This window comes from Ischnura elegans, chromosome 4, assembly GCF_921293095.1.
Source record: "Ischnura elegans chromosome 4, ioIscEleg1.1, whole genome shotgun sequence".
NCBI classification, from domain to species: domain Eukaryota; kingdom Metazoa; phylum Arthropoda; class Insecta; order Odonata; family Coenagrionidae; genus Ischnura; species Ischnura elegans.
In genome coordinates, this window is record NC_060249.1 from 91,161,209 (window position 1) to 91,185,078 (window position 23,870).

The 23,870-nt window shown below is 49.3% G+C and overlaps 1 protein-coding gene across 1 annotated transcript; it reads left to right on the forward strand.

Annotated features, from left to right (window-relative positions):
* The first annotated feature begins 2,211 nt into the window (after window positions 1-2,211).
* Window positions 2,212-3,617, forward strand: LOC124158185. The gene is made up of 4 exons (XM_046533373.1): window positions 2,212-2,490; window positions 2,780-3,056; window positions 3,138-3,359; window positions 3,565-3,617. Exons 1-4 carry the CDS (start codon window positions 2,326-2,328, stop codon window positions 3,615-3,617), a joined length of 717 nt encoding a protein of 238 aa, XP_046389329.1. The 5' UTR covers window positions 2,212-2,325.
* The last annotated feature ends 20,253 nt before the right edge of the window (window positions 3,618-23,870 follow it).

A 23,870-nucleotide genomic window follows, 5' to 3' on the forward strand; every position in this document is an offset into this window, starting at 1 on the left:
GTCTCGTCTCCCCTCCCACCGACGAGGTGCCATCAGCCACCAGGATTCCCGTTCCCTCCAATGCGGGGCGCCACGCACGGCATACAAGCGGGTGGGCTGAAGCCCGTATGACACTTCCCAATTTATTGGCCTATCCATTGGATATTGGATTGTGTACCCACTGACACGCCAATTTCTAGCCCAATCTCAGTTTCACAATATTGGGCACAATTTCTCGGCCAATCTAGAGTTTAGAACGAGTTCTATTTTATCGAGGCCAATCTCCAATCAGAACTCTGTCTTGTCGACTCCTAGTGGCCAAAACTAGAAGCCTTTAGCAAAACATGCCGTTTGGCTATTTAACGTTAGTTTCTTTGACGCGAATTTCGTGAGAATTAGAAAATGCGGACGACAGAAGTTGTTTCGCTCTTGATAAAAGCATTCAAGTCCCACGATGTCTTATATAACGTTAAGTCCAATAAGTATAAAAACAAAAATTTACGTGGTGAAGCACTCAAAGATTTAGTTGCGAGTTTAAGATCGATGGTGTCCGTGACGGAAGAAGAGGTGAAGACGAAAATTGCTAATTTAAGGACAGTTTTTCTTTTGGAGCACAAAAATTTCAAAAGATCGATGAGTAGTGGAGCCGGCGTGGATGACGTAAGTAATTTGGTATATAAATAGTTTAATTTCCAAATAAATTAGTGTAGGCAGTGACGATAGCATCTTTTTCAACACAAGCTATATCACTTGTATAAAATTAGTGGCGATTTTAACATTGAATGAGAGATAGAGGAGAGCAGCAGTTCGAGGATCATCGAGGGAGACTTCGCCGAGAGGATCACCGAGTAGCAGCTCATCGAGGGACAGCGGCAAGGAGACGAGAGAGCACCGTCGACGACCTGCGTCAAGGAGAGAGGACAGCACACGCTAAGGAGGTTTCGTCCGAGGGAGCGCTTGTAGCGACCGAGGACATCCGCCAAGGCGTGCCAAGGAGGGAGAGTCCTGCGAAGGGCTAAGCCACCAATCTCCAAAGCTTACGGTTCTTTTAAGGACCTAAACAGTCGGTTCCCGACAAATTCTTTTTTAGGCCAAGGACCAAGGAAGGAAGGAAGACAACACCACCGCCAAGGAGGACCCGCCTGAGGAAGCGCTTGCCGCGACCGAAGGCACCAGGACCGGGAAGGAAGGAAGAGGCAGCGGAGGAAGGAAGAGGCAGCGGAGGAAGGAAGAGGCAGCGGAGGAAGGAAGAGGCAGCGGAGGAAGGAAGAGGCAGCGGAGGAAGGAAGAGGCAGCGGAGGAAGGAAGAGGCAGCGGAGGAAGGGAGGCAGCCTATTCTCCAGAGCTTATTGGTCCTTTTAAGGGCCGCCAATTCTTTCCTTTCTAGACTTACCAAGCGCCAATCCGCACAAGGACGGGGCCAGACCGGGAAGGAAGGAAGACCACCACAGGGAGGCAGTCTATTCTCCATTGCGAATTGGTCCTTTTAGTGGCCGACTATTTTCTTTCCCGTCTCCTTTAGGCCACTGCAAGGAACTCTGTGCGGGCACTACTGGTAACCCAAAGTTAGTACCCTTGTGACTGCAGGGGCATTCCCCCGCCCGGGGGAACTAGTAACTGCCCAAGTGAAGTCTGCAAGTGGAGAGGGTTCGGTCCTCAAATCTTCGGCTGGTACACGTAAAACCTCTCATACGACCGACCCCGACGCACTCGTCGGCCATAGGGTGAGAGTCCTTATTTCCTGAAGCTTGCACGCTAACGCACTCGTTAGCAGCTGACGGACCACCCCCTCACAAACAATAACGAAGCCCACGTAACGTGCAGTGGGTTCTCCAGCCGTGGGGCACGCGATCACCGTCGGAGCTATTCTGCCCTTCTGCGGGCGAGTAGTCCAATAGGTACACAGGGGCTGGGGAGGACAACACAAGGGCTAGGCGGCCCTCCCCCGTCAGGGGAGGACCTGACACCAGGGCCTTAAGCTACCAAACTTTCTAGGAAGCCTTTCCGAAAGGACCCAAAGAGGGCCTTTTTCGAACTTACACTCTTCGCGGCATAAGAGCCTAAGTCTCCAGGGGCATTAGAGCCTCCTCTGCGGCATCAGCGCCGCCGTAGGTTTCTGATAACTAAGGCATCAGCGCCTAAGGCCCGTATCGTCAGTCGCTCCTTAAGATCTCTCCTTGGCTTAGGCTTCCTTCGACGATCCTCAACGAAGCTCTTCTTTATCTTCCGACTTAATCGGTCTTTTGGATCATTGTCGTCGCTCACGGAATGTCCCGCTCCGAGATCCGTTCACCTAGTCAAACAAATACGATGCGTAACTCACCTAGCGTCACATGATATGTCAAAATGGAGCGCATGAGCAATGCGGAGAAGGATTTTTTGATTACTTTAGTAATCAAGTATAAGGACACACTTGAAAATAAAAAAACGGACGCTGTGTCGGTTTCGGAAAAGGTGCGATGCTGGAGGAGAATAGAGGATGAATTCAACTCGAACGCCGCTTTTAATAAGGTAATAATCGAATAATATTATGTGAAACCCTTCCTTTACGAGGTAGCGGTGTAGTTCATTTATTCCATTTTCGTTCCATATTGTTCCATTTTACACTGTAAAAATGCAGCATGTCACGTTAAATTATTTTATTTGCTTACGAATTCGTGTTAATGATTGAAATGAAAGTTTTACGAAACATGGAGCAATTAGGTTTTACCATTGCGAAGGTAGCAAATGTATTTATTTAATGATTTTCTCCTATACTCCGAGCTCCGATTGGTTAAAAATCAAAGAAAATTTACTTTAGCGGCAGTGGAAGCAACTGAGGAAGGCGTGGGATAACATAAAAACGAAGCGGAAGCCAATGCAGGCGCAGGAGACTCAGCAGAGAATGGCCACTGGAGGTGGGCCATATACACCACCAGTGTTGGAACCCAATCCTGAGCTGGATATAGCCATTCCCTCGCTAGCTCACTGTGAAGAAAACGTTGGGGATATGGATGACTTCGTCCTGGAGATGCTGCCCGTCCCCAGCGGAAACAGTGGGCACACGGAACATATTCCGCTTTTGGAGGCCCCAGCTGGTATGATAGCGATATGTTGTTACGTAAATACTTTCCTGATGCTTCGCATGTTCTAATGTTGCCAATTATTTTATATCGAAGGTTTTGGTGAGGCCCCCATAAGCGATGCTCCGTGTGCCACGCTAGCGAGGGAAGATTCGCAAAGAACACCATCCTCCTCTGGCGGCATGACCAGAGGAGCAGCAATAGAGAGGGAGCTGAAGGACAGGCTTGGGGGCTTGAAGTCTTATCACGATAAGCGTGATAGCATTCAGGCCCTCAGGCAGGAGACTGGATTTTGGCGATCTCTCAAGTATCGCCGAGGTAGGTAATCGTACGGATCATCGTAGATATATTCGATGAAATCGTCGAGTTGGTCGTCATGTTCGCTGTCTGACGCCATTTTAAATGGTTACTTCGGCCGTGAAGGCTGGTATAGACCAACCTCAAGCTGGCGAGGCGTCCTTCACGAGCGAGGTGCGCTGAAGAAGCCCTTCCGACGTCTCTCGAACTGAAATTTGTCCTTAAGGAGCCGAGGAAGATGAAGGATGGCTAAAGAAGCGACTGACGATACGGGCCTAAGTTCTTAGCAAGGCATCAGCGCCTAGGCATAGGGGCCTGATTTTCGAGGCATCAGCGCCTCAAAAATCTAGACCGGACTTGGCATAAGAGCCTACCGTTCTTGTTTTCAAAGGCCTAACTACTGAGGCATCAGCGCCTCTTAACTCTTGGCATCAGCGCCTAAGTTCTTAGCTAGGCATCAGCGCCTAGGCATAGCGGCCTGATTTTCGAGGCATCAGCGCCTCAAAAATCTAGACCGGATTTGGCATAAGAGCCTTCCGTTCTTGTTTCAAAGGCCTAACTACTGAGGCATCAGCGCCTCTTAACTCTTGGCATCAGCGCCTAAGTTCTTAGCTAGGCATCAGCGCCTGGGCATAGGGGCCTGATTTTCGAGGCATCAGCGCCTCAAAAATCTAGACAGGACTTGGCATAAGAGCCTTCCGTTCTTGTTGTAGTAGTAGGTTTGGGGTTAAGGGTGCGTCGACAGCTAAGGTCATTAGCACCACGCGCAATCAAATTGCGACATAAGCATATACTATAATTTCAGTTTGGTGCGGCACTGTTGACAATATTGATGTAAACTTCGAGCCTATCAAATCGAATTCACAAGACCAGTTTTCTTAACGAATTCTATGACGCGGCATAGGCGGCCAGGGTCATCGCCCAGAATAAATTCTAGGTTGCCCCTGACGCCTGTCCGGCTTCGCGTAATATGATGCTCATCACACTCCGTCAAGAGGTGTCTCACAGTCAGGGGACAGTCACAATAGCCACATCGAGGTGGGATCTTGTCTTGGGTGAAGAGATAGGAATGTGTCAGGGCGCAATGACCGATTCTCAGTCTAGTAATAATGACCTCCTCCCTACGATTCCTCCCAACAGAAGAGGGCCACATTGACGTAACCGGTTTGATAATTCTCAGTTTGTTATTCGTTACGTTCGTCCATACCTCACTCCACTGCCGTAGAACTATTCCGCGCATGGCCATCTGCAGGTCTTGATAGGTTACAGAAGTCGAAGCCTGTCCCGGCAGCGTGAGCGCCGCCTTTGCAGCTGCATCTGCTTTTTCGTTTCCTGTTATTCCCATGTGCCCGGGAACCCATAGGAACGACACTTGGCGTCCACGTTTACAGATATAATATAGAGCGATTTGGATATCTTGCACAATAGGGTGCGTCGGGAAAATAGCGGCAATAGATTGCAGCGAGCTCTTTGAGTCGGTGCATACTATGGTGGAAGGGTTGCAATCGTCGGCGACCATCCCCAACGCCATCTTAATGGCGATAAGCTCCGCTGTGTATATGCTACACAACGGGCTGAGTCTCGTCTGCTTGATGCCGTGGTATGCCGAGGACACTGCGCAGGCACAGGCGGCTTCCGACTTGGATCCGTCTGTATACATGAGTCGACTGCCCTTATGGCGACTGACGAATTCATTAAAATGACACTGATACTCTGAGGCAGTGGAGTATTCTTTCTGGAGTCCTTTAAAAGCATCATAAATTTTGGGATGTGGAATTATCCATGGCGGGATATCGGGGTAAACGATTGGAGCTACATCCGGGAGTTGAATTCCGGATGCTTCGATGAACTCTTTCAATCGTACACATAGTGGCTTAGTGGCTCTCGTTCTTATAATAAAAATTCTTAAAAACTTTGGATTAAAAACAATGTTAAAACACGGGTGACCTCTTGAGGCTAGGATTTTCGCCGCGTAGTTTAACATCAGGATGTTCCTTCGGCTCTGCAAAGGCGGCTCTCCAGCGTCTGCATAAATGCTGAGCACCGGGCTGGTGCGGAAGGCACCAGTTGAGAGCCGCAACCCTGTGTTGTGCAGCGTCGTCAAGGTTCTTAAAATTGACTCGCGGCCAGACGAGTAAATAAAACTCCCATAGTCCAGCTTGGATCGAACAAGTGCGCGATATAGTAAAAGCATCATGCTGCGGTCGGCGCCCCATGAGGAGTGGGTTAAAAACTTTAAAATATTTAGGGTCCTAAGACAATTATTTCTTAAAAACTGAATATGTTCCCGCCAATTTAATCGGTGGTCTAGGGTCATACCTAGGAATCGAGCCGACTCCACGTACGGAAGGGGTCTGCCATCCAGTTTTAAAACTGGAGGGGCAAAGTAACCTCTCTTCCGGTGAAAATGCACGCATTTGGTCTTTTCCGCTGAAAATTTAAAACCATTTTTCCGTGACCAGTTGCCTAGGTTATTTAAAGCTAACTGTAGTTGTCTGGCTACCGATACAAGTTTGGACGACCGGCAAAAGATTGCCAGGTCATCCACGAACAGCGAGCTCATCGTTGGGGCTTTGACACAATCCGCCACGTCATTTACGGCTATCGCGAAAAGTGTCACGCTCAATACGGAGCCCTGTGGTACCCCATTTTCCAGGGGATAAGATTGCGATAAGTCTCGGCCTATTCTGACCTTAAAAGTGCGGTTCTTTAAAAAATTTTCAATGAATATTGGCAGATGGCCTCTAAATCCCCATTTGTGGAGCGTCAAGAGTATTTTCCGGCGCCAGACCCGGTCGTAAGCCTTCTCTAGATCAAAGAAAATACCAACAACGTGCTGACGAAGGACAAAGGCCTCCTGGATGTAGTTCTCTGTCCTGACAAGGTGGTCAACTGTCGATCGGCCGCGTCGGAAGCCACATTGGACAGTGGAAAGAAGGTTTCGACGCTCCAGCCACCAAACAAGTCGTCGGTTCACCATTCTTTCCATTACCTTACACAGACAGCTGGTGAGGGATATTGGACGATAGTTGTTCGGATCAGATTTATCCTTGCCCTGTTTTAAAATTGGAATAACTATAGATTCGCGCCAGGACGGTGGGAAGCTTCTCTCTGCCCAAAGTTGATTGAAACATAAAAGAACTTCCAATAAAGCTCTCTCTGGAAGATTCCGGAGAAAGGCATTATGGATCTCATCCATCCCCGGGGACGTGTCGCGGGAAGCTGCGATTGCTGATTTTAGTTCCCAAAGGGAAAATGGGACATTGTAGTCCGCCAGTGTCCCCCTATCAGCGAAAGAAAGTGTGTGCAATTCGCAGCGTCTCTTCAAGGATAGGAAGGAGTCCTCATAATTGGAGTTGCCGCTTATGTTAGCTAACAGCCGTCCGAATATCTCGCTGATGGCGGCCGATGAGGTTACGATGTTGTCATTGTTTTTAATGTATGTGACTCCATGCTGACGGTGGTCACCACAGATACTCCTCACCTTTTTCCACACCTGCGACACTGGTGTCCGGCAGTTTATCCCGGATACAAATGACATCCAGGAGTCTTTCTTCGCCTCTTTGACCACCTTTCGGGCTTTGGCTCGGAGACGGCGAAAGGAAGCCAAATTTATGGCTGTTGGGTATTTATTAAAAATTCTTAGCGCTCTCTTGCGTGCCTGAATAGCCTTGGCGCAATCGTCGTTCCACCATGGAACGGAAGGCTTCATACGGGCGTGTCCTGACCTTGGCACACTACTATTTGCACATTCGCCGATACTGTTTGTCAAAAATTCAATATTCTGGATACCACAGCGGCCTTCGTTAAATGTAAAATTGAATGATTCTTTAAAAAGAGCCCAGTCGGCTCTCCGGATACTCCAATTGCTAGGACGTAAAATATTGGGGTTAAAATATTCCTCTCTATTAATAGTAATGGGGAAGTGATCACTCCCACATAGATCGTCGTGAACATTCATTTGAAATTTGTCCATTAATGTGCTCGAAGTAAAACAAAGGTCAATAGTCGAATAATTGCCGTTAAAACTATTGAACCTAGTTTTCTTTCCGTCGTTTAATAAAACCAGGTTAGAGACTGTTAAAAACTGCGATAAAATGCGTCCTCTCTGATTGCACTGTGCCCTGGAGCTACCCCATAGTGTATCATGGGCATTAAAATCACCTACTATAATAAAGGGTTTTGACAGTTGGCAGATAAGGGAGTCTAAATAAAAAAGGGTCACCGGTGCCCCCTCTGGAAGGTATACGTTACATAGAGTCACCGACTGGGGGCCGTGCAGCGTTACCGCTACCGCCTGAAAAGGCGTGTTAAGCGCCACCCGGGAGACATGAAGGGTCTCCCTAGTGGCGATCATAACACCACCGTGTGCCCGTTGGCCACTTATGTCGTCATATCTAAAAACGTTAAAACCACTTAAAATACCCTTGTCCGTTGCTTTAAAATGTGTTTCTTGCAGGCAAATGCACATTGGATTGAAATCACGCAGTAAAATGGCCAGCTCCTCCTTGTGCCGATAAAAACCATTACAATTCCATTGTAAAATAAAAGCCATGATTAGAGATAAATAAAAAAACTTGAACTGCGTGAGGTATGTTCAGCGCTTAAGTCTATTCTTCTTTGTCTTTTTCTTGGCTTGGAGGATCTCTGTCTCCGAGAGACTTTCGTCTTCCTCCATTGACTCTGGTTGGTTCAGTTTACCTTTTGTGACGCCGGAGGTAGTTGGGGGTGGCGTAACCTCACGCTTCTTTTGCGTTACGCCACTGGGTTGATTGGTTGGGTTCCTTTTAGGGGAACCCACAGCGGTGGAATTATTTTTAGCAGCCGGTTTAGATGCCTTATCCGGTTTGGCAGGTTCTACAGTGCTATTATCATTCTTGGGGATAGAGTCGGTTTGTGTGCCAATTGAGGCCTTAGTGACCGTTGATTCGACAACCTTAGCAAAGGATTTCGAGAAGGTCGGGGCAATTATTGATCTATACTTCTTCCTTGCGTCGAAATATGTAATTTTCTCTTTTGTTTTAATCTCCATTATTTTACGCTCTTCTAACATTTTTGGGCATTTGCGGGAATAAGCGGGGTGTGTGCCCTCGCAGTTCACACATTGCGGACCCTTGGGGCAGCTGGAGTCACCGTGTGAATCCTGGCCGCAGCGTGGGCAGGTGGCCTTGCCTTCGCATCGCGTTGCGATGTGACCGAAGCGCTGGCACTGGAAGCAGCGCATCGGGGCTGGTATGAATGGCCGCACGGGAACTGATTCATACCCTATGAACACCTTGTCGGGGAGCCGATCGCACGAAAACGTAAGCACTACGGATGTGGTATTTGTTACTTCTCCGTTCCGTTTTGTGGTTAGTCGACGAACATCGCTCACTCCCTGAGATGCCATCTCATGCTTTATTTCGTCGACTTCCACATACAAAAGATCGTAGTGACTAATTACGCCCCGACAAGTGTTTAGGGTTCGGTGGACCTCCACTGTCACTGGGATATCATTTAACAGCTTCATTTTAAGGATCTTCTCGCTTTGCGCCTTGTTCGATGTTTCAATTAATAGGGTCCCGTCGCGTAACTTCTTTGCAGATTTTATGTCTCCCGGTACTGCTGCAGATAACACTTTACGGATTAAGAAGGGGGACACTTTTTTCAGCGTTTCCCCTTCCTTCTGGCTTTTCATTACCAAGAACTTGTTGTTTTTCATTTCTCCCCCGCCCGTTTCCGGACGGGATCTTTTTGGAGGTGGAGATAAATTGTGATCCATAGACTAACCCTTTATTCATCCCCTGGGCTCCCCACCCACCACGGAGCCACACATTCGGGACGCCACACCGAGATCCGGTGTGGTCGCCAGGGCTACCCAAGGGATATAGGAACCTTCGATAGGAGGTCTCTTTCGGGTTAGAACCTCCAGCGCGGGGGCCCTCCGAACCCACACGCCTTCGGCCGCCCTACGGAGACCCCCATATCTCCAGCACTAACCCGTCCTGGCGTACGCTCGGAAGGAGCCGCCAAGCTCCCCAGCCGCCAGGAGCCGATTGACCGAGCTGGGCTCTTCTCGGCCGCCCGTTTTTCGGGGAATCCAGGGCCGAAGTGGGGTGTTGGACTCCGGCCCATACCGGGTTTCCGACGCCCAGCTGGGTGCCGGAGAACTCACCCACCAGGATCCCCTTCTCCCCCTTGTACGGGTCTCCACGCACGGCAAACACGTGGGTGAATCTGGACGCCAGATGTTTCGGCTACTCAGCACAGCAGAGTCACATGCTGTCTGGACGCTATCCTAGCGTACGAAGGGTTTTTTGACGAGGTTGTCTCCCCGGTGGGCTCGGGTCCGTGGGGGCGCGACTCCCCAAAGGAAGAGATTACTCTCTTCCCCCCGTGCGGGGTCCGTTCTTGTTTTCAAAGGCCTCATTACTGAGGCATCAGCGCCTCTTTAACTCTTGGCATCAGCGACTAAGTTCTTAGCTAGGCATCAGCGCCTAGGCTTAGGGGCCTGATTTTCGAGGCATCAGCGCCTCCCAAATCTAGACAGGACTTGGCATTTTCAAAGGCCTAACTACTGAGGCATCAGCGTCTCTTAAATCTTGACCTAAGAGCCTAAGTTCCAGCCCTTCACTAAGACCTAGTTAGTTAGTTAGTTATTGTTATTTTTAGGGTGCGTCGACATCTTAGGTCATTTTGCACCGCATCATTCCATTCGTAAAAATTCATTTTGGGAGGATCACGTCATGAATCTGAACCTGAAGGAATCTGGATATTTACTTCCTCGGAATATAAAATAATAGGTGAGAAAGTAAGAGAGGGCTATGTCTCACAAAGTGCGTGAATACAAATTGTGTAACGAGGTTAGATTTCATTCAGCAGACCAATAGTTTTCAGAAATTTTATTACCCGACTAAGACGTTCAGGGTCGTCACGAAGCATATCGTTTAGTCCTCCAACAAGGTTCATCCTATATCGCAATATCCGATATAGGTCACATTCCGTCAGGATATGTCTCACACTGATTATAGAGTCACATTCCTCACAATGGGGCGGGATTTTCTCTTCTGTGAATAGATAGGAGTGAGTCATGGCGCAGTGCCCTATCCTCAGTCGTGTGATGACTACCTCCTCTCTCCGAGTATTCCTGACCGAAGAGGCCCACTCTGACACGTCAGGTTTCACACTACGGAGTTTGTTCCCCGTTTGGGAACACCAGCGTTCTTTCCACTGATTTAGAACGATTCTCTTCCACGCTACCTGGAGATCACCTGCAGGTACTGGAAGTGTATTGCATTCTATATCGGATAGAGCCTCCTTCGCCGCTCTGTCTGCCTTTTCGTTTCCGCGTATTCCCATATGCCCTGGTATCCACATGAAACTGATTTTCACACCCCTCATTTTGAGGGAGTGGAGGGCAACATGAATTTCGTTTGCAATGGGATGCGACGGAGAGAATCGGAGTATGGTTTGCAGAGAGCTCATTGAGTCAGTGCAGATGACATAAGGTGTGCCGTTTTGATGGATTCCCTGAAGGGCCATCCACAGAGCAATCAATTCAGCCGTGAAAATACCACACAGAGGGCTGAGCTTCCGCTTGATGACACCGTGGTGATTTGAGACCACGGCACATGCACACGCCGAATCAGTTTTCGACCCGTCCGTGTACACGGGAATTAGCTCTGGATTGAGGGCTAAGAATTCGTTGAAGAGCTGCTTGAACTCGGCGGCCGAGGTGGAACTCTTGAGACGTCTGTGGAGTTGCGTATCGCATAACGGTCTCGTCTTCTCCCATGGAGGTAGTCTAGAAGTAGTAGCGGGGAATAATACGGGAACGTTGAACGGACATTCGTCTAAAAAGTTTCTTAGTCGTACGCTTACTGGTGTGGTGGCTTTCCGTCGTCGGTTAAATATTTCTAAAAATCGTGGTTTGAAAATGACATTATGCGCTGGGTGATTTCTCGTCGCTAAAATTTTTGCAGCGTAGTTGCACATTAGAAACTTCCGTCGCGTTTCGAGAGGTGGTTCTCCAGTAGTAGTATTTGTGTTTAGGGTGCCTCGACAACTAAGGTCATTTGCACCACAGACAATCTATAAAAACAAAAATTTTAAAAGATGCATTAAAAAAAACATTTAAACATTCATAAAAGTTTTGAAATAAAAGGGGTTGTCAAATTATAAAAAGGTTGGAATTTAAACACTGTTAATTAGCCCGGTCTCTATTAAAAACTTTATCACTCGGCTGACACTATCAGGGTCGTCTCCTAGGATGTGCCCTAGGTCTCCTCCGATGTTCAGCCGATGGCGCACAGAGCGGTATTTCTCACATTCTGTCAGGAGATGTCTCACAGACATGGGAGAGTCGCAAACATCACATAGGGGTGGAATTCTCTCTTCGGTGAAGAGGTACGAGTGGGTCAGAGCGCAGTGCCCAATTCTCAATCGTGCGATTGCGACCTCCTCCCTGCGGTTCCTCCTGACAGACGTGGACCACGCTGAAATTACCGGCTTGATTGCGCGCAGTTTATTTCCGGTAAGAGAGCGCCAAGTCTCTTTCCACTTTTCTAAGGCTATCTTTTTTGTGGTCGCCTTCAAATCTTCATATGGTACCAGCACAGAATCAGCAACGTCGTCCTCGCTGGCTGCCTTCGCGGCCGAGTCGGCCTTCTCATTTCCAGCAATACCCACATGTCCAGGAACCCACAGAAAACGGATTTTCACTTTTTTCCGAGCAAGGGAAAGTAATCTATTTTGAATTTCCTGGACGATTGGGTGACTGGGAGAAAAACTGGAAATGGACTGCAGGGCGCTCATGGAGTCGCTGCAGACCATAAAGGACGCGTTGCTACACTTAATACCATCCAGAGCCATCTTTATGGCGAACAGTTCTGCCGTATAGCCGCTACACAGCGGACTGAGCTTGGCCTTGAGGGTTCCATGGTGAGACGAGATCACTGCACACCCGCACGCACGCTCCGACTTCGATCCGTCCGTGTAAACAGGAATGAAGTCGGGGTGGCGGTGCATTACTTCCTTGAAGCTATGCTGGTATTCCGCGGCAGTTGTCAAAGATTTTTGATTTTTGTGGAGGACAAAGCTGACTTGTGGAAAAGGTACCTGCCAAGGTGCATTTTCCGAATTCCCAATGGGGTACACTTCTGGGAGTATAAACTCACTGTCAAGGATAAAATTATTAAAAATAATACTTAGGGGTCTAGTTGCCCTAGGCCGCCTGTTAAAAATATTTATAAAGCGTGGGTTAAAAATAATGTTAAAACTAGGATGCCCTCTCATTGTTAGAATTTTAGCAACATGGTTGCACATGAGGATGTTTCGGCGTGCAGTCAACGGGGGCTCCCCAGAATCTGAGTAAACACTCAAGACCGGAGAAGTCCTGAAAGCTCCAGTTGCCAATCGAAGCCCCGCATTGTGAACCGTGTTCAAAGGTCTCAAATAGCTTTCACGGGCAGAGGAGTAGACCAAACATCCATAGTCTAATTTCGAGCGCACCAATGCTCTATACAATAAAAGCATCGTGGAGCGATCGGCACCCCACGAGTAATTACATAGATATCGCAGGATATTTAAAACTTTCAAACATCTGTTTTTTAAAAAATCAATGTGCTCACGCCAATTAAGGCGGCGGTCAAAAATCAAACCCAGAAAGCGGGCTGAATCCGTATAAGGTAGAATTCGGCCGCTCAGGCGAAGTTCTGGTGGAGGAACTAGTGCCCGCTTACGATGGAAGTGGACACATTTCGTTTTTTCAACGGAAAAACGAAATCCACTTCGATTCGACCATTCCCCAAGTCTGTTAAGGGTCAGCTGGATGACCCGTGCGGCACTGGCAATTGTGGATGATCGACAGAAAATGGCCAAGTCGTCCACGAATAAGGAGCCCATCACTGGTGTTCTGACGCATTCTGTAACGTCATTTATCGCAATGGCGAAGAGTGTGACGCTGAGTACAGAGCCTTGTGGTACCCCATTATGTTGTGTAAAAGGTCCGGATAAATGATAACCTATTCTTACTTTAAAAACACGGTCTGCTAAAAAAATTTTGATAAAAATTGGGAGATTTCCTCTAAGGCCCCACTCATGTAACGTATTCAGAATCTTCTGGCGCCAGACTCGGTCATACGCCTTCTCCAGATCGAAGAACACGGCTATGACATGCTGGCCCAGAAGGAAAGCCTCCTGGATAAAATTTTCGGTTCTCACGAGGTGGTCTGTGGTGGATCTACCTCGCCTGAAACCGCACTGGATATTGGAAAGAAGGTTCCGACGCTCCAACCACCAAACGAGCCGACGGTTCACCATTCTTTCCATGGTCTTGCATAGACAACTGGTCAAGGATATTGGCCTATAATTATTTGGGTCTGTTTTATCCTTTCCTTGTTTGGGGATAGGGACAACTACGGATTCCCGCCACGCTGTAGGGAAGCTTCCCTCAACCCAAATTTGATTGAGGGTATGGAGAATATCCATCAACGCGTTCTCCGGTATATTCCGAAGAAATATGTTTAGGACACCGTCCACTCCTGGCGCGGTGTCTTTGGAATCCGCTATGGCGGACTTCAGTTCCCATAAGGAAAGAAGATCATTGTATCCGGCTGCTGCGTGAGATTCGGTGAAGTTCAAGTGTGGGGAGCGTGCCCTAATAGACAGGAAGGTTGCTGAGTAGTTCTCGTCGCTGCTGGTCTTGGCAAACGCTTCCCCGAGTAGTAGTAGTAGTATTTGGATTTAGGGTGCGTCGACGGCAAGGTCATTTTGCACCACTACTGTGCTATTTAATTACAAAAGTTATGTATAAAGCAATCTACTGCATCTGATGTCTTCGTTCAAAGTGTACATAATTAGACTTTATTAAAAATGTTTATTTCTCTGAGAAACCGAAATGTACAGATTAAGTTGGTAGGGTGGTCTCCTAAAAGGGTTTTTAGGTCTCCCCCTAGATTATTTCGTCTTCGCGCTTCGCGGTACTTAACACAATCTAGCATGATGTGTCTAATACTTAATGGACACTTACAATCCTCACATTGGGGAGGTTCCTTCTCTTCAGTAAAGAGATACGCATGGGTCAGGGGGCTGTGCCCTATCCTCAATCATGTAAGTACTACTTCCTCTCTCCGATTACTACGAGCTAAGGAGGGCCACGCTGCTACCATGTCCTTGATGCCACGGAGCTTGTTATTATTTAGAATCCTCCATGATTCCCTCCATTTTCCAAATACCACGTTTCTTAGAGATGCTCGTAAGTCCTCGTGGGGAACCAGCGTTGAGACAAGAACTTCGTTATTCAGAGCTTCCTTGGCCATAGCGTCTGCTATCTCATTCCCGGCTATCCCCTCATGTCCCGGTACCCACAGAAAATGGATATTCAAACCCTTCCTCGAAAGGGTCAGCAGGAGAGTGTATTTCTTGCACGATCGGGTGCACGGGTGAGAAGCCAGAGATGGCTTGTAGCGAGCTCCTGGAGTCAGTGCATATGACAAAGGAGCCGCCGTGGCCGAAGTGGGGTATTGAACTCCGGCCCATACCGGGTTTCCGACGCCCAGCTGGGAGCCGGAGAACTCACCCACCAGGATCCCCTTCTCCCCCTTGTACGGGTCTCCACGCACGGCAAACACGTGGGTGAATCTGGACGCCAGATGTTTCGGCTACTCAGCACAGCAGAGTCACATGCTGTCTGGACGCTATCCTAGCGTACGAAGGGTTTTTTGACGAGGTTGTCTCCCCGGTGGGCTCGGGTCCGTGGGGGCGCGACTCCCCAAAGGAAGAGATCACCCTCTTCTCCCCGTGCGGGGCACTAAGACCTATAGGGGCCTCATTTCATAGGCATCAGCGCCTCCTAAAACGTTGGCATAGAGGTTCACTTGTAAACATAGAGGCCTCATTCAGCGGCGGTATTCAACGGCGGCGGTATTCAACGGCGGCGGTGCCCGTAATCTTGGTAGTAGTAGTAGTGTTTGGATTTAGGGTGCGTCGACGGCAAGGTCATTTTGCACCACTACTGTGCTATTTAATTACAATTGTTATGTATAAAGTAATCTAATGCATCTGATGTCTTCGTTGAAAGTGTACATAATTAGACTTTATTAAAAATGTTTATTTCTCTGAGAAACCGAAATGTACAGATTAAGTTGGTAGGGTGGTCTCCTAAAAGGGTTTTTAGGTCTCCCCCTAGATTATTTCGCCTTCGCGCTTCGCGGTACTTAACACAATCTAGCATGATGTGTCTAATACTTAATGGACATTTACAATCCCCACATTGGGGAGGTTCCTTCTCTTCAGTAAAGAGATACGCATGGGTCAGGGGGCTGTGCCCTATCCTCAATCGTGTAAGTACTACTTCCTCTCTCCGATTACTACGAGCTGAGGAGGGCCACGCTGCTACCGTGTCCTTGATGCCACGGAGCTTGTTATTATTTAGAATCCTCCATGACTCCCTCCATTTTCCAAATACCACGTTTCTTAGAGATGCTCGTAAGTCCTCGTGGGGAACCAGCGTTGAGACTAGAACTTCGTTATTCAGAGCTTCCTTGGCCATAGCGTCTGCTATCTCATTCCCGGCTATCCCCTCATGTCCCGGTACCCACAGAAAATGGATATTCAAACCCTTTCTCGAAAGGGTCAGCAGGAGAGAGTGTATTTCTTGCACGATCGGGTGCACGGGTGAGAAGCCAGAGATGGCTTGTAGCGAGCTCCTGGAGTCAGTGCATATCACAAAGGAGCCGCCGTGGTCATCTAGGGCTTCTAGAGCTGTCCTTATGGCATAAAGCTCCGCCGTGTACACACTGCACATCGGGTGAAGCTTTGCTCTGATGTTCCCGTGGATAGGGGAGACCACTGCACATGCACAAGCAGAGTTATCTTTCGAACCGTCAGTGTAAACGGGGGTAAGGTTGGGGTGATTCCATCGGAACATGGCAAACAAACGCTGGTACTCCGAGGGAGTTGTGGAAGACTTCGGTCGAGATCGTGAAAGAATATTCACCACCGGAGTGGGAGTAATCCAAGGGGGGTGTTCCGAGAATGAAACAGGATACACTTCAGGTAGCGTGAATTCGCATCCGCGAATAAAATCGTTAAAACGAACGCTTACTGGTCTGGTTGCTTTAGTCCTTCGGTTAAAAACATTAATAAAACGGGGTTTAAAAAGTAAACTATAACATGGGTGACTCGTCATTGCTAAAATTTTGGAAACGTAGCTACAAAGAAGCCAGGTCCTTCGGTAGCATAGAGGAGGCTCGCCTGCGTCGGTATATATACTGGGAATCGGGCTGGTCCTAAACGCCCCAGTGCATAGTCGCAGACCTGCGTTGTGCACTGAATTAAGTGCTTTCAAATACGTCTCGCGTGCGGACGCATACACGAATGAGCCGTAGTCTAATTTCGACCGCACCAGTGTGCGGTAAAGTAAAATTAAGGTGGTGCGGTCTGCTCCCCAAGATGCGTGGCTTAAAAACTTTAAAATGTTTAAAGACTTCAAACAGTTTACCTTGACAGAATTAATGTGCTCCTTCCAGTTGAGTTTGTGGTCGAGGGTCATCCCCAGAAAACGGACTGATTCCACAAATGGGAGGTTTCTACCACCTAGGTGTAACGTGGGATTTACATGGACGCCCCGAGTGCGAGAAAAGTGAACGCACTTTGTTTTCTCCAAAGAGAAAAGGAAGCCGTTATTTTGGGTCCATTTGTGAAGTTTATTGATGGTGAGTTGCGCCATACGCGATGCATTCACGACCCTAGATGATCTGCAGAAAATCGCGAGATCATCCACAAACAGTGACCCTAACACTGGCTCCTTGATGCAGTGAGCTATGTCGTTGATCGCAATAGCGAACAACGTCACGCTCAGAACCGAGCCTTGGGGAACTCCGTTGTCAAGAGGGTAAAAATTTGACAACAACTGTCCCGTCCTTACTTTAAAAACACGGTTGGTTAAAAAATTTTGTATAAAAATGGGCAAACAGCCTCTAAAACCCCACTCGCGTAATACGCGTAGAATCTTACGTCGCCAGACCCGGTCGTAAGCCTTCTCTAAGTCGAAAAATACACCGACTACGTGTTGGCGGAGAAGGAAGGCTTCTTGGATGAAATTTTCAATTCTGACCAAGTGGTCCATTGTGGAACGGTTCCGTCTGAATCCGCATTGTATCCTAGAGAGGAGTTTTCGACGCTCCAGCCACCAAATGAGACGTCGATTTACCATTCGCTCCATTAACTTGCACAGGCAGCTGGTGAGAGAAATCGGCCGGTAAGAATTCGGGTCAGCTCGGTCTTTTCCATGTTTTGGGATGGGGACAATGACGGACTCCCGCCAGGACGGAGGAAAATCCCCATTGGCCCAGAGCTGATTAAAAGTTTCAAGGATTTCCAGCAACGCCGATTCCGATAGATTTCGGAGGAAGGCATTGTGGATCTCGTCGGGTCCTGGGGACGTGTCGTGGGAGTCATGAATGGCAGATTTCAGCTCCCAAATGGTAAATGGCATATTGTAGTCTGCCGTTGTTTTAGGCTCCATAAAGGATATAGGGACGTTCTCGAGCCTTTTCTTGAGGGTTACAAAAGAAGGGTCATAGCATTCGTCGCTGCTCACTTTGGCGAGTAATTGGGCGAATACGTTCCCTATCGCAGCTGGAGAAGTGATAACCTTTCCTTCGACTTCTAGGAAGGATATACCTAGATGCTGGCTGCTACCCGATATGCTCCTCACCTTACGCCATACCTGTGCAAGTGGAGTCCTGTGGTTGACACCGGAGACAAAATTCATCCAAGAAATCCTCTTTGCGTCCTTTATTACCTGACGCGCTTTCGCTCTTAGTCGCCGAAAAGCGGAGAGATTATTTGCTGTAGGATACTTGTTGAAAATTCGGAGAGCTTTCTTACGTTTTTTAATGGCTTCTGCGCAGGTTTCATTCCACCATGGCACCGCATTTCTTGGAAGGATGCTTCGAGATCGTGGTATGCTAATTTCGGCGGCTTGAATGATGCTGGATGTCAAAAGATTTACGTTTGTTACACAGTCGTTGTTTTTATCCCACACGTAGTTAAAATTTGAGTTAAAAAGATGCCAATCAGCTTTCCGGACAATCCAACAGCCTGGTCTAATAAAATCGGGGTTTATATTTTGCTCCCTTTTGATTAAAAGGGGAAAGTGATCGCTCCCACTAAGATCCTTATGCACAGAGAGTTTGAGTTTATTGACCAAACTAGTCGATAAAATACTCAAGTCAATGGAGGAAGAATCGCCGCTATAAGAGTTAAAACGGGTTTTCTCGCCGTTATTGAGTAAAAAAAGGTTAAAATCACTAATAAAACTTGATAAAATACGTCCCCTGCGGTTGCACTGTTCCGGGGTGCTTCCCCATAGACGATCGTGAGCATTAAAATCTCCGAGTAAAATAAAAGGCTGAGGTAGCTGGTGAACAAGGGATTCTAGATTAAAACGGGTGACGGGTGCACCCTCCGGCAGGTAAACGTTGCACACCGTTATCGCCTCGGGAGCGTGCACCGTCACCGCTACCGCTTGGAACGGTGTGTTAAGATTTATTCGGGAGGTGTAAAGAGCCTCCCGGACAAAAACCGAAACTCCACCATGGGCTCGTTGGCCACTAGTATCGTCCAGTCTAAAAGTTTTAAAATGTTTTAAATATCCCTTGTCTGTATCTTTAAAACGCGTTTCCTGCAAACATATACAGAAAGGGTTAAAATCATTTATTAAAACAGCCAGCTCCTCCTTATGCCGATAAAATCCATTACAATTCCATTGTAATATAAAATTCATAAAAAGGGTTTAAAAAGGGTAAAAGATAAATAAAAACAGAAAAAAAAGGATGTCAATATTGAAACTTGGAGCAGCATTAGCCCGGAAGTCTGTGGAATCATCGCTTTAAGCGACTTTTCCTTCCCTTATTCCTGACTTTTTCGATCTCTGTGTCCGAAATACAGAGATCTTCGTCTATGTCCTCCTGCATCGGTTCCATACCTTTGCCGGAGGGACCAGGAGAGGGAGTTTTCTCTCGCTGGTCAGGTTTTCTGGTGGTTTTCTTTGTTGTATTTTTGGGAGACACTACGGAGGAGTTAGGGGTGTTTTTTTTAGTATTGCTATTGTTACTCGCATTTGTTTTTTTTAATAAATCTATCTGCTTTTCAGGTTCCGTCTGTGTAGAAATGGTGCACTTCTTAACTGGAGCAGAGGCGATTGCGGCAAAGGAACGCGAGAAAGAGGGGGCACTAAGGGCTTTGAACTTTTTCCTTGCCTCCAGGTAAGATATTTTTTCCATAGTTTTTATTTCCATAATCTTCCGTTCCTCTTTCATTTTCGGGCAATCGCGAGAGTAAGCCGCGTGGGTACCCTCGCAATTCACGCAGCAGGCCGCTTCCGCACATTTGTCCCCATCGTGCTTGTCCTTGCCGCAGCGCGGGCAGGTGGCCTTGCCCTCACATCGCGGTGCGATGTGGCCGAATTTTTGGCATTGGAAGCAGCGCATCGGTTGAGGGAAGAATGGTCGCACAGTTACAGATTCGTATCCTAAGAAGACTTTAACGGGCAGTTTGTCTAGAGCGAACGTGAGAATTACTGACGTGGTATTTATCACTTCACCGTTTCGCTTCGTAGTCAGTCTGCGGCAGTCGATGACGCCCTGGGGGGCCATCTCTCTCTTGATCTCTTCTGGTTCCACGTAAAGAAGGTCGTAGTGACTTATTACTCCCTTAGAGGTATTTAGAGTGCGGTGGATCTCGACTTTAACTGGGATGTCGTGTAATTTTTCAGTTTTAAGCAATTTTTCAGCTTGGATGTTGTTCGCAGTCTCTATTAGTAGGGTACCATCTCTTAGTTTTTTCACCGAATTTGGCTCTCCAGTAATTATCGATTGCATAGCTTTTTTTATGAAAAAGGGAGACACCTTTTTCAGAGTGTCGCCTTCTTTGGCGCATTTCATAGACAAAAAACGCTTCGAGCTTTCAAAAGACTTTTCTCCTCCGCCCGTGTCCGGGCGGGATCTTTTTGGTGGAGGAAGAGTAATCGTCTCCATGAAAGTAAGAACATAATTCATCCCCTGGGCTCCCCACCCACCACGGAGCCACACATTCGGGACGCCACACCGAGATCCGGTGTGGTCGCCAGGGCTACCCAAGGGATATAGGAACCTTTGATAGGGGGTCTCTTTTGGGTTAGAACCTCCAGCGCGGGGGCCCTCCGAACCCACGCACCTTCGGCCGCCCTACGGAGACCCCCATATCTCCAGCACTAACCCGTCCTGGCGTACGCTCGGAAGGAGCCGCCAAGCTCCCCAGCCGCCAGGAGCCGATTGACCGAGCTGGGCTCTTCTCGGCCGCCCGTTTTTCGGGGAATCCAGGGCCGAAGTGGGGTATTGAACTCCGGCCCATACCGGGTTTCCGACGCCCAGCTGGGAGCCGGAGAACTCACCCACCAGGATCCCCTTCTCCCCCTTGTACGGGTCTCCACGCACGGCAAACACGTGGGTGAATCTGGACGCCAGATGTATCGGCTACTCAGCACAGCAGAGTCACATGCTGTCTGGACGCTATCCTAGCGTGCGAAGGGTTTTTTGACGAGGTTGTCTCCCCGGTGGGCTCGGGTCCGTGGGGGCGCGGCTCCCCAAAGGAAGAGATTACTCTCTTCCCCCCGTGCGGGGCGTAATCTTGGTGCTTCACACGACCGTCGAAGACTAGCTCGCATAACGAGAAGGTCTTCGGTTGCGCTGCGTCACGGCCAACCTGTTGCTAGGCTGCTCCGCATCACGGATGCCAGGCTCCGCGTCACGGAGCCTGGTAAGGTCTGGGTGCCGGCGCGATGGATCGACTATGTGGGCCCAACCGCCCACGGTCATACCCAATGTACAACCTGCGGTCTCGCGGATCTCCTAAGGTAATAACCTTACAAGGGATATCAGGATCCCCCCACGCGAAGCCGGATGGAAAGGGAACCCGGATCTCTCCTTCGCCGTCAGCGGAGCAGATGGCCGAGTCTCCCACGTCCCCGGACTCCGTCGCGCCGTCAGCGCGGCCTAGTCTGCGGGCTAGCTCGGCTCCCGTCCTGCTGTCAGCGGACGAAGCCATTACCTCCCCCGCCGCATCTTCCTCCTTGGCTTCCTTCGCCAATATTACCATGAGGTCGCTCACCTCACCCTCCCCCTTCCAACCAATTACCCCAGCGGCAACCTCTACCCCCACCCCCCTGGCCACTCCGGTAGCCAGACTCCCAGCACTAATGGCGCTACAAGTGCCTACCCCTACACCCATCCTGAGCGATACATTCAGCCTCGTTGTGAAGAGGCGTACATCCGGTGCCCCAACTCGCACTACCCCACCTACTACGGCACCCTCCTCCGCGAGACCAACCCCCCGCCCCCGCCACACCCGCAACCCGTACCTTCCAAGTACGCATCGCCCGTCTCCCACGATCCTGCAGCCAGCGCAGCTTCTTCCAAGCTTGGCGCCAGACCTATCCGGACCTTGCAGGCGTCCGGATATTCGTCAATACGGAACGGCGCACCGCAATGGTGACTCTGGATCGTAGAGGAGTGGATACCCTGAGGCGGGAATACCGACGCTTGGACCACGCCATAGGGGAACCACGCCAATATTATCTCCCCCGTGAACGGCGCCCAGCCGCGCCGCCCCCCACGCCAGCGAATGAACTCCTCTATGACTTTGTCATCCTAGGTTACTTAGTTATTGTTATTTTTAGGGTGCGTCGACATCTTAGGTCATTTTGCACCGCATCATCGTCATCCTAGGTGTGGACTACGCGACGAGAGTGGACCATCTCGTGGAGGGACTGCTAGAGCTGGACATCCCCGTCAAAGAGGCCTGGAGGATCTACACGCGGAGAAGGAAGAAGACGACCGTCGTGATGGTCCTCGTCCCAGCAGCCATGCGGGAGAACCCTGAGGGGCGGTTTCTCACTAGACGGCCGCTTGTATCGGTGCGAGCCGGCCCGCCCACCCCCAACCAGGAAGGCCACACGCACCCAGGAGCGCCCCCCCCGCCACCTAGTGCTACCCGTGTCCAGGGGCGGCACCCCGGTCCGCCTGTGGTCACACGTGAACGCGCTGCCTCCCCGGCTCGCCCTGAGCGTCCGGCGGAACAGCGCCAAGAACAAGCCCCTGAAGTCGATTTCTTCTCTTACCTTTTGCAGGCACAGCCAGGAGACCAACCCGCGACAAGAAACCAGGTCATCCGCTTCATGTCGCAGGTCATCAGGGACACCGTTCACCCCGGCGTCGAAGAGGAGGTCGCAGAAGTCATAAGGAGAGCGGCCAGGAGGGTCTTCGGATGGAGGACCTACGCGCGAGCAACGCGCCAGATTTAAAAACCAACTATGAATAAGTCCCCAACAGTGTTGTTCCTGAACATCAACGGAGCAGTACCCCAAAAACGGTCACTGCTCCGGGAACATATGAGGAGCAGGAAGGTCGCCATCATGGGGCTGGTGGAGACCTTCCTTAAACCCTCGATTAAAGTAAAGATCTCTGGTTTCCAGGAGTTCTCCGTGCCGAGGACGAAGCCACGCTCCGGTGGAGTCGCCATTCTGATCCGCAGCAGCAAGTGACCCTCTGGAACCAACGGGTTCACCAGTCCACCACGGCGACCTACCTGGGAGTGCTAATCGACCAAAATCTCACTTTCAGGAAGCATGTTGCAAATATCATGGCGAGGTGCAACAGAAGGAGTAACCTCATTCGCGCAGTCACAGCAAGAGGGCGCGGGGTATCAGAGAGGTGCGGCCTGCTCCTGTACAAGTCTTTCATTAGACCGGTGATGGAGTACGCCGCACTTGCTGTACTTCCGTACAACGACCCCCTCCAGAGATACGTATCGTTCGAAAGACGTGTCCTACGACAGACCTTCATGTTGCACCCTCGCACCAGCAGGAAGCAAGTATACAGTGAAACTAATATCGAGCCTCTCCTCCACAGATTATGCCGGCTACGGAGCTACGCCGAAGGGAGGATCGCAGAGCACAACCCACGACTTTTCACCGACATCATGCTTCCCGCGAACGGAGTAGTCACCAGATCAATCAAGCAGAAGCTCTACTCCGCACCAAGATTTATCAGCGACCACCTACACCTGTTCCTACCCGACGTCAAACTGCCTCCGTCGTCATCAATCGCACCAGTGATCCCTGCCCCCACAACGATGACCATCACCCCCGGGCTTCCACTACGACCAAAGAAACGGAGGCAGAAAAGGAAAAAACCTGTGCACCCCCATCCCAGTGAGGACGACAGCGTCCTAGTGCCCCCCCCTCCCCCCCCCCAGACCATCCAGTGATCCCAGTGATGGAGTAGAGTAGTAGTAGTAGAATTGAGATAAAGGGTGCGTCGACGGCTAGGTCATTTTGCACCACTACTCAATCGTTTGATTCAACACTCATTATAAATGGATATTTACTACGCAATTGTTAACATGAAATAGAGGAAGCTTTTAAATTTTGTTGAAAAGACCTATTTCCTTGAGAAACAAAATTGTACTACTTAGATTGGTGGGGTGGTCTCCTAGAATAGATTCTAGGTC

Excerpts from the sequence above, each read along its gene's own strand:
- LOC124158185 (XM_046533373.1), top strand. The coding sequence starts at position 2,326 with ATGGAGCGCATGAGCAATGCGGAGAAGGATTTTTTGATTACTTTAGTA. Across the intron at positions 2,491-2,779 it reads CGAACGCCGCTTTTAATAAG|CGGCAGTGGAAGCAACTGAG; the intron begins GTAATAATCGAA and ends AATTTACTTTAG. Across the intron at positions 3,057-3,137 it reads GCTTTTGGAGGCCCCAGCTG|GTTTTGGTGAGGCCCCCATA; the intron begins GTATGATAGCGA and ends TTTATATCGAAG.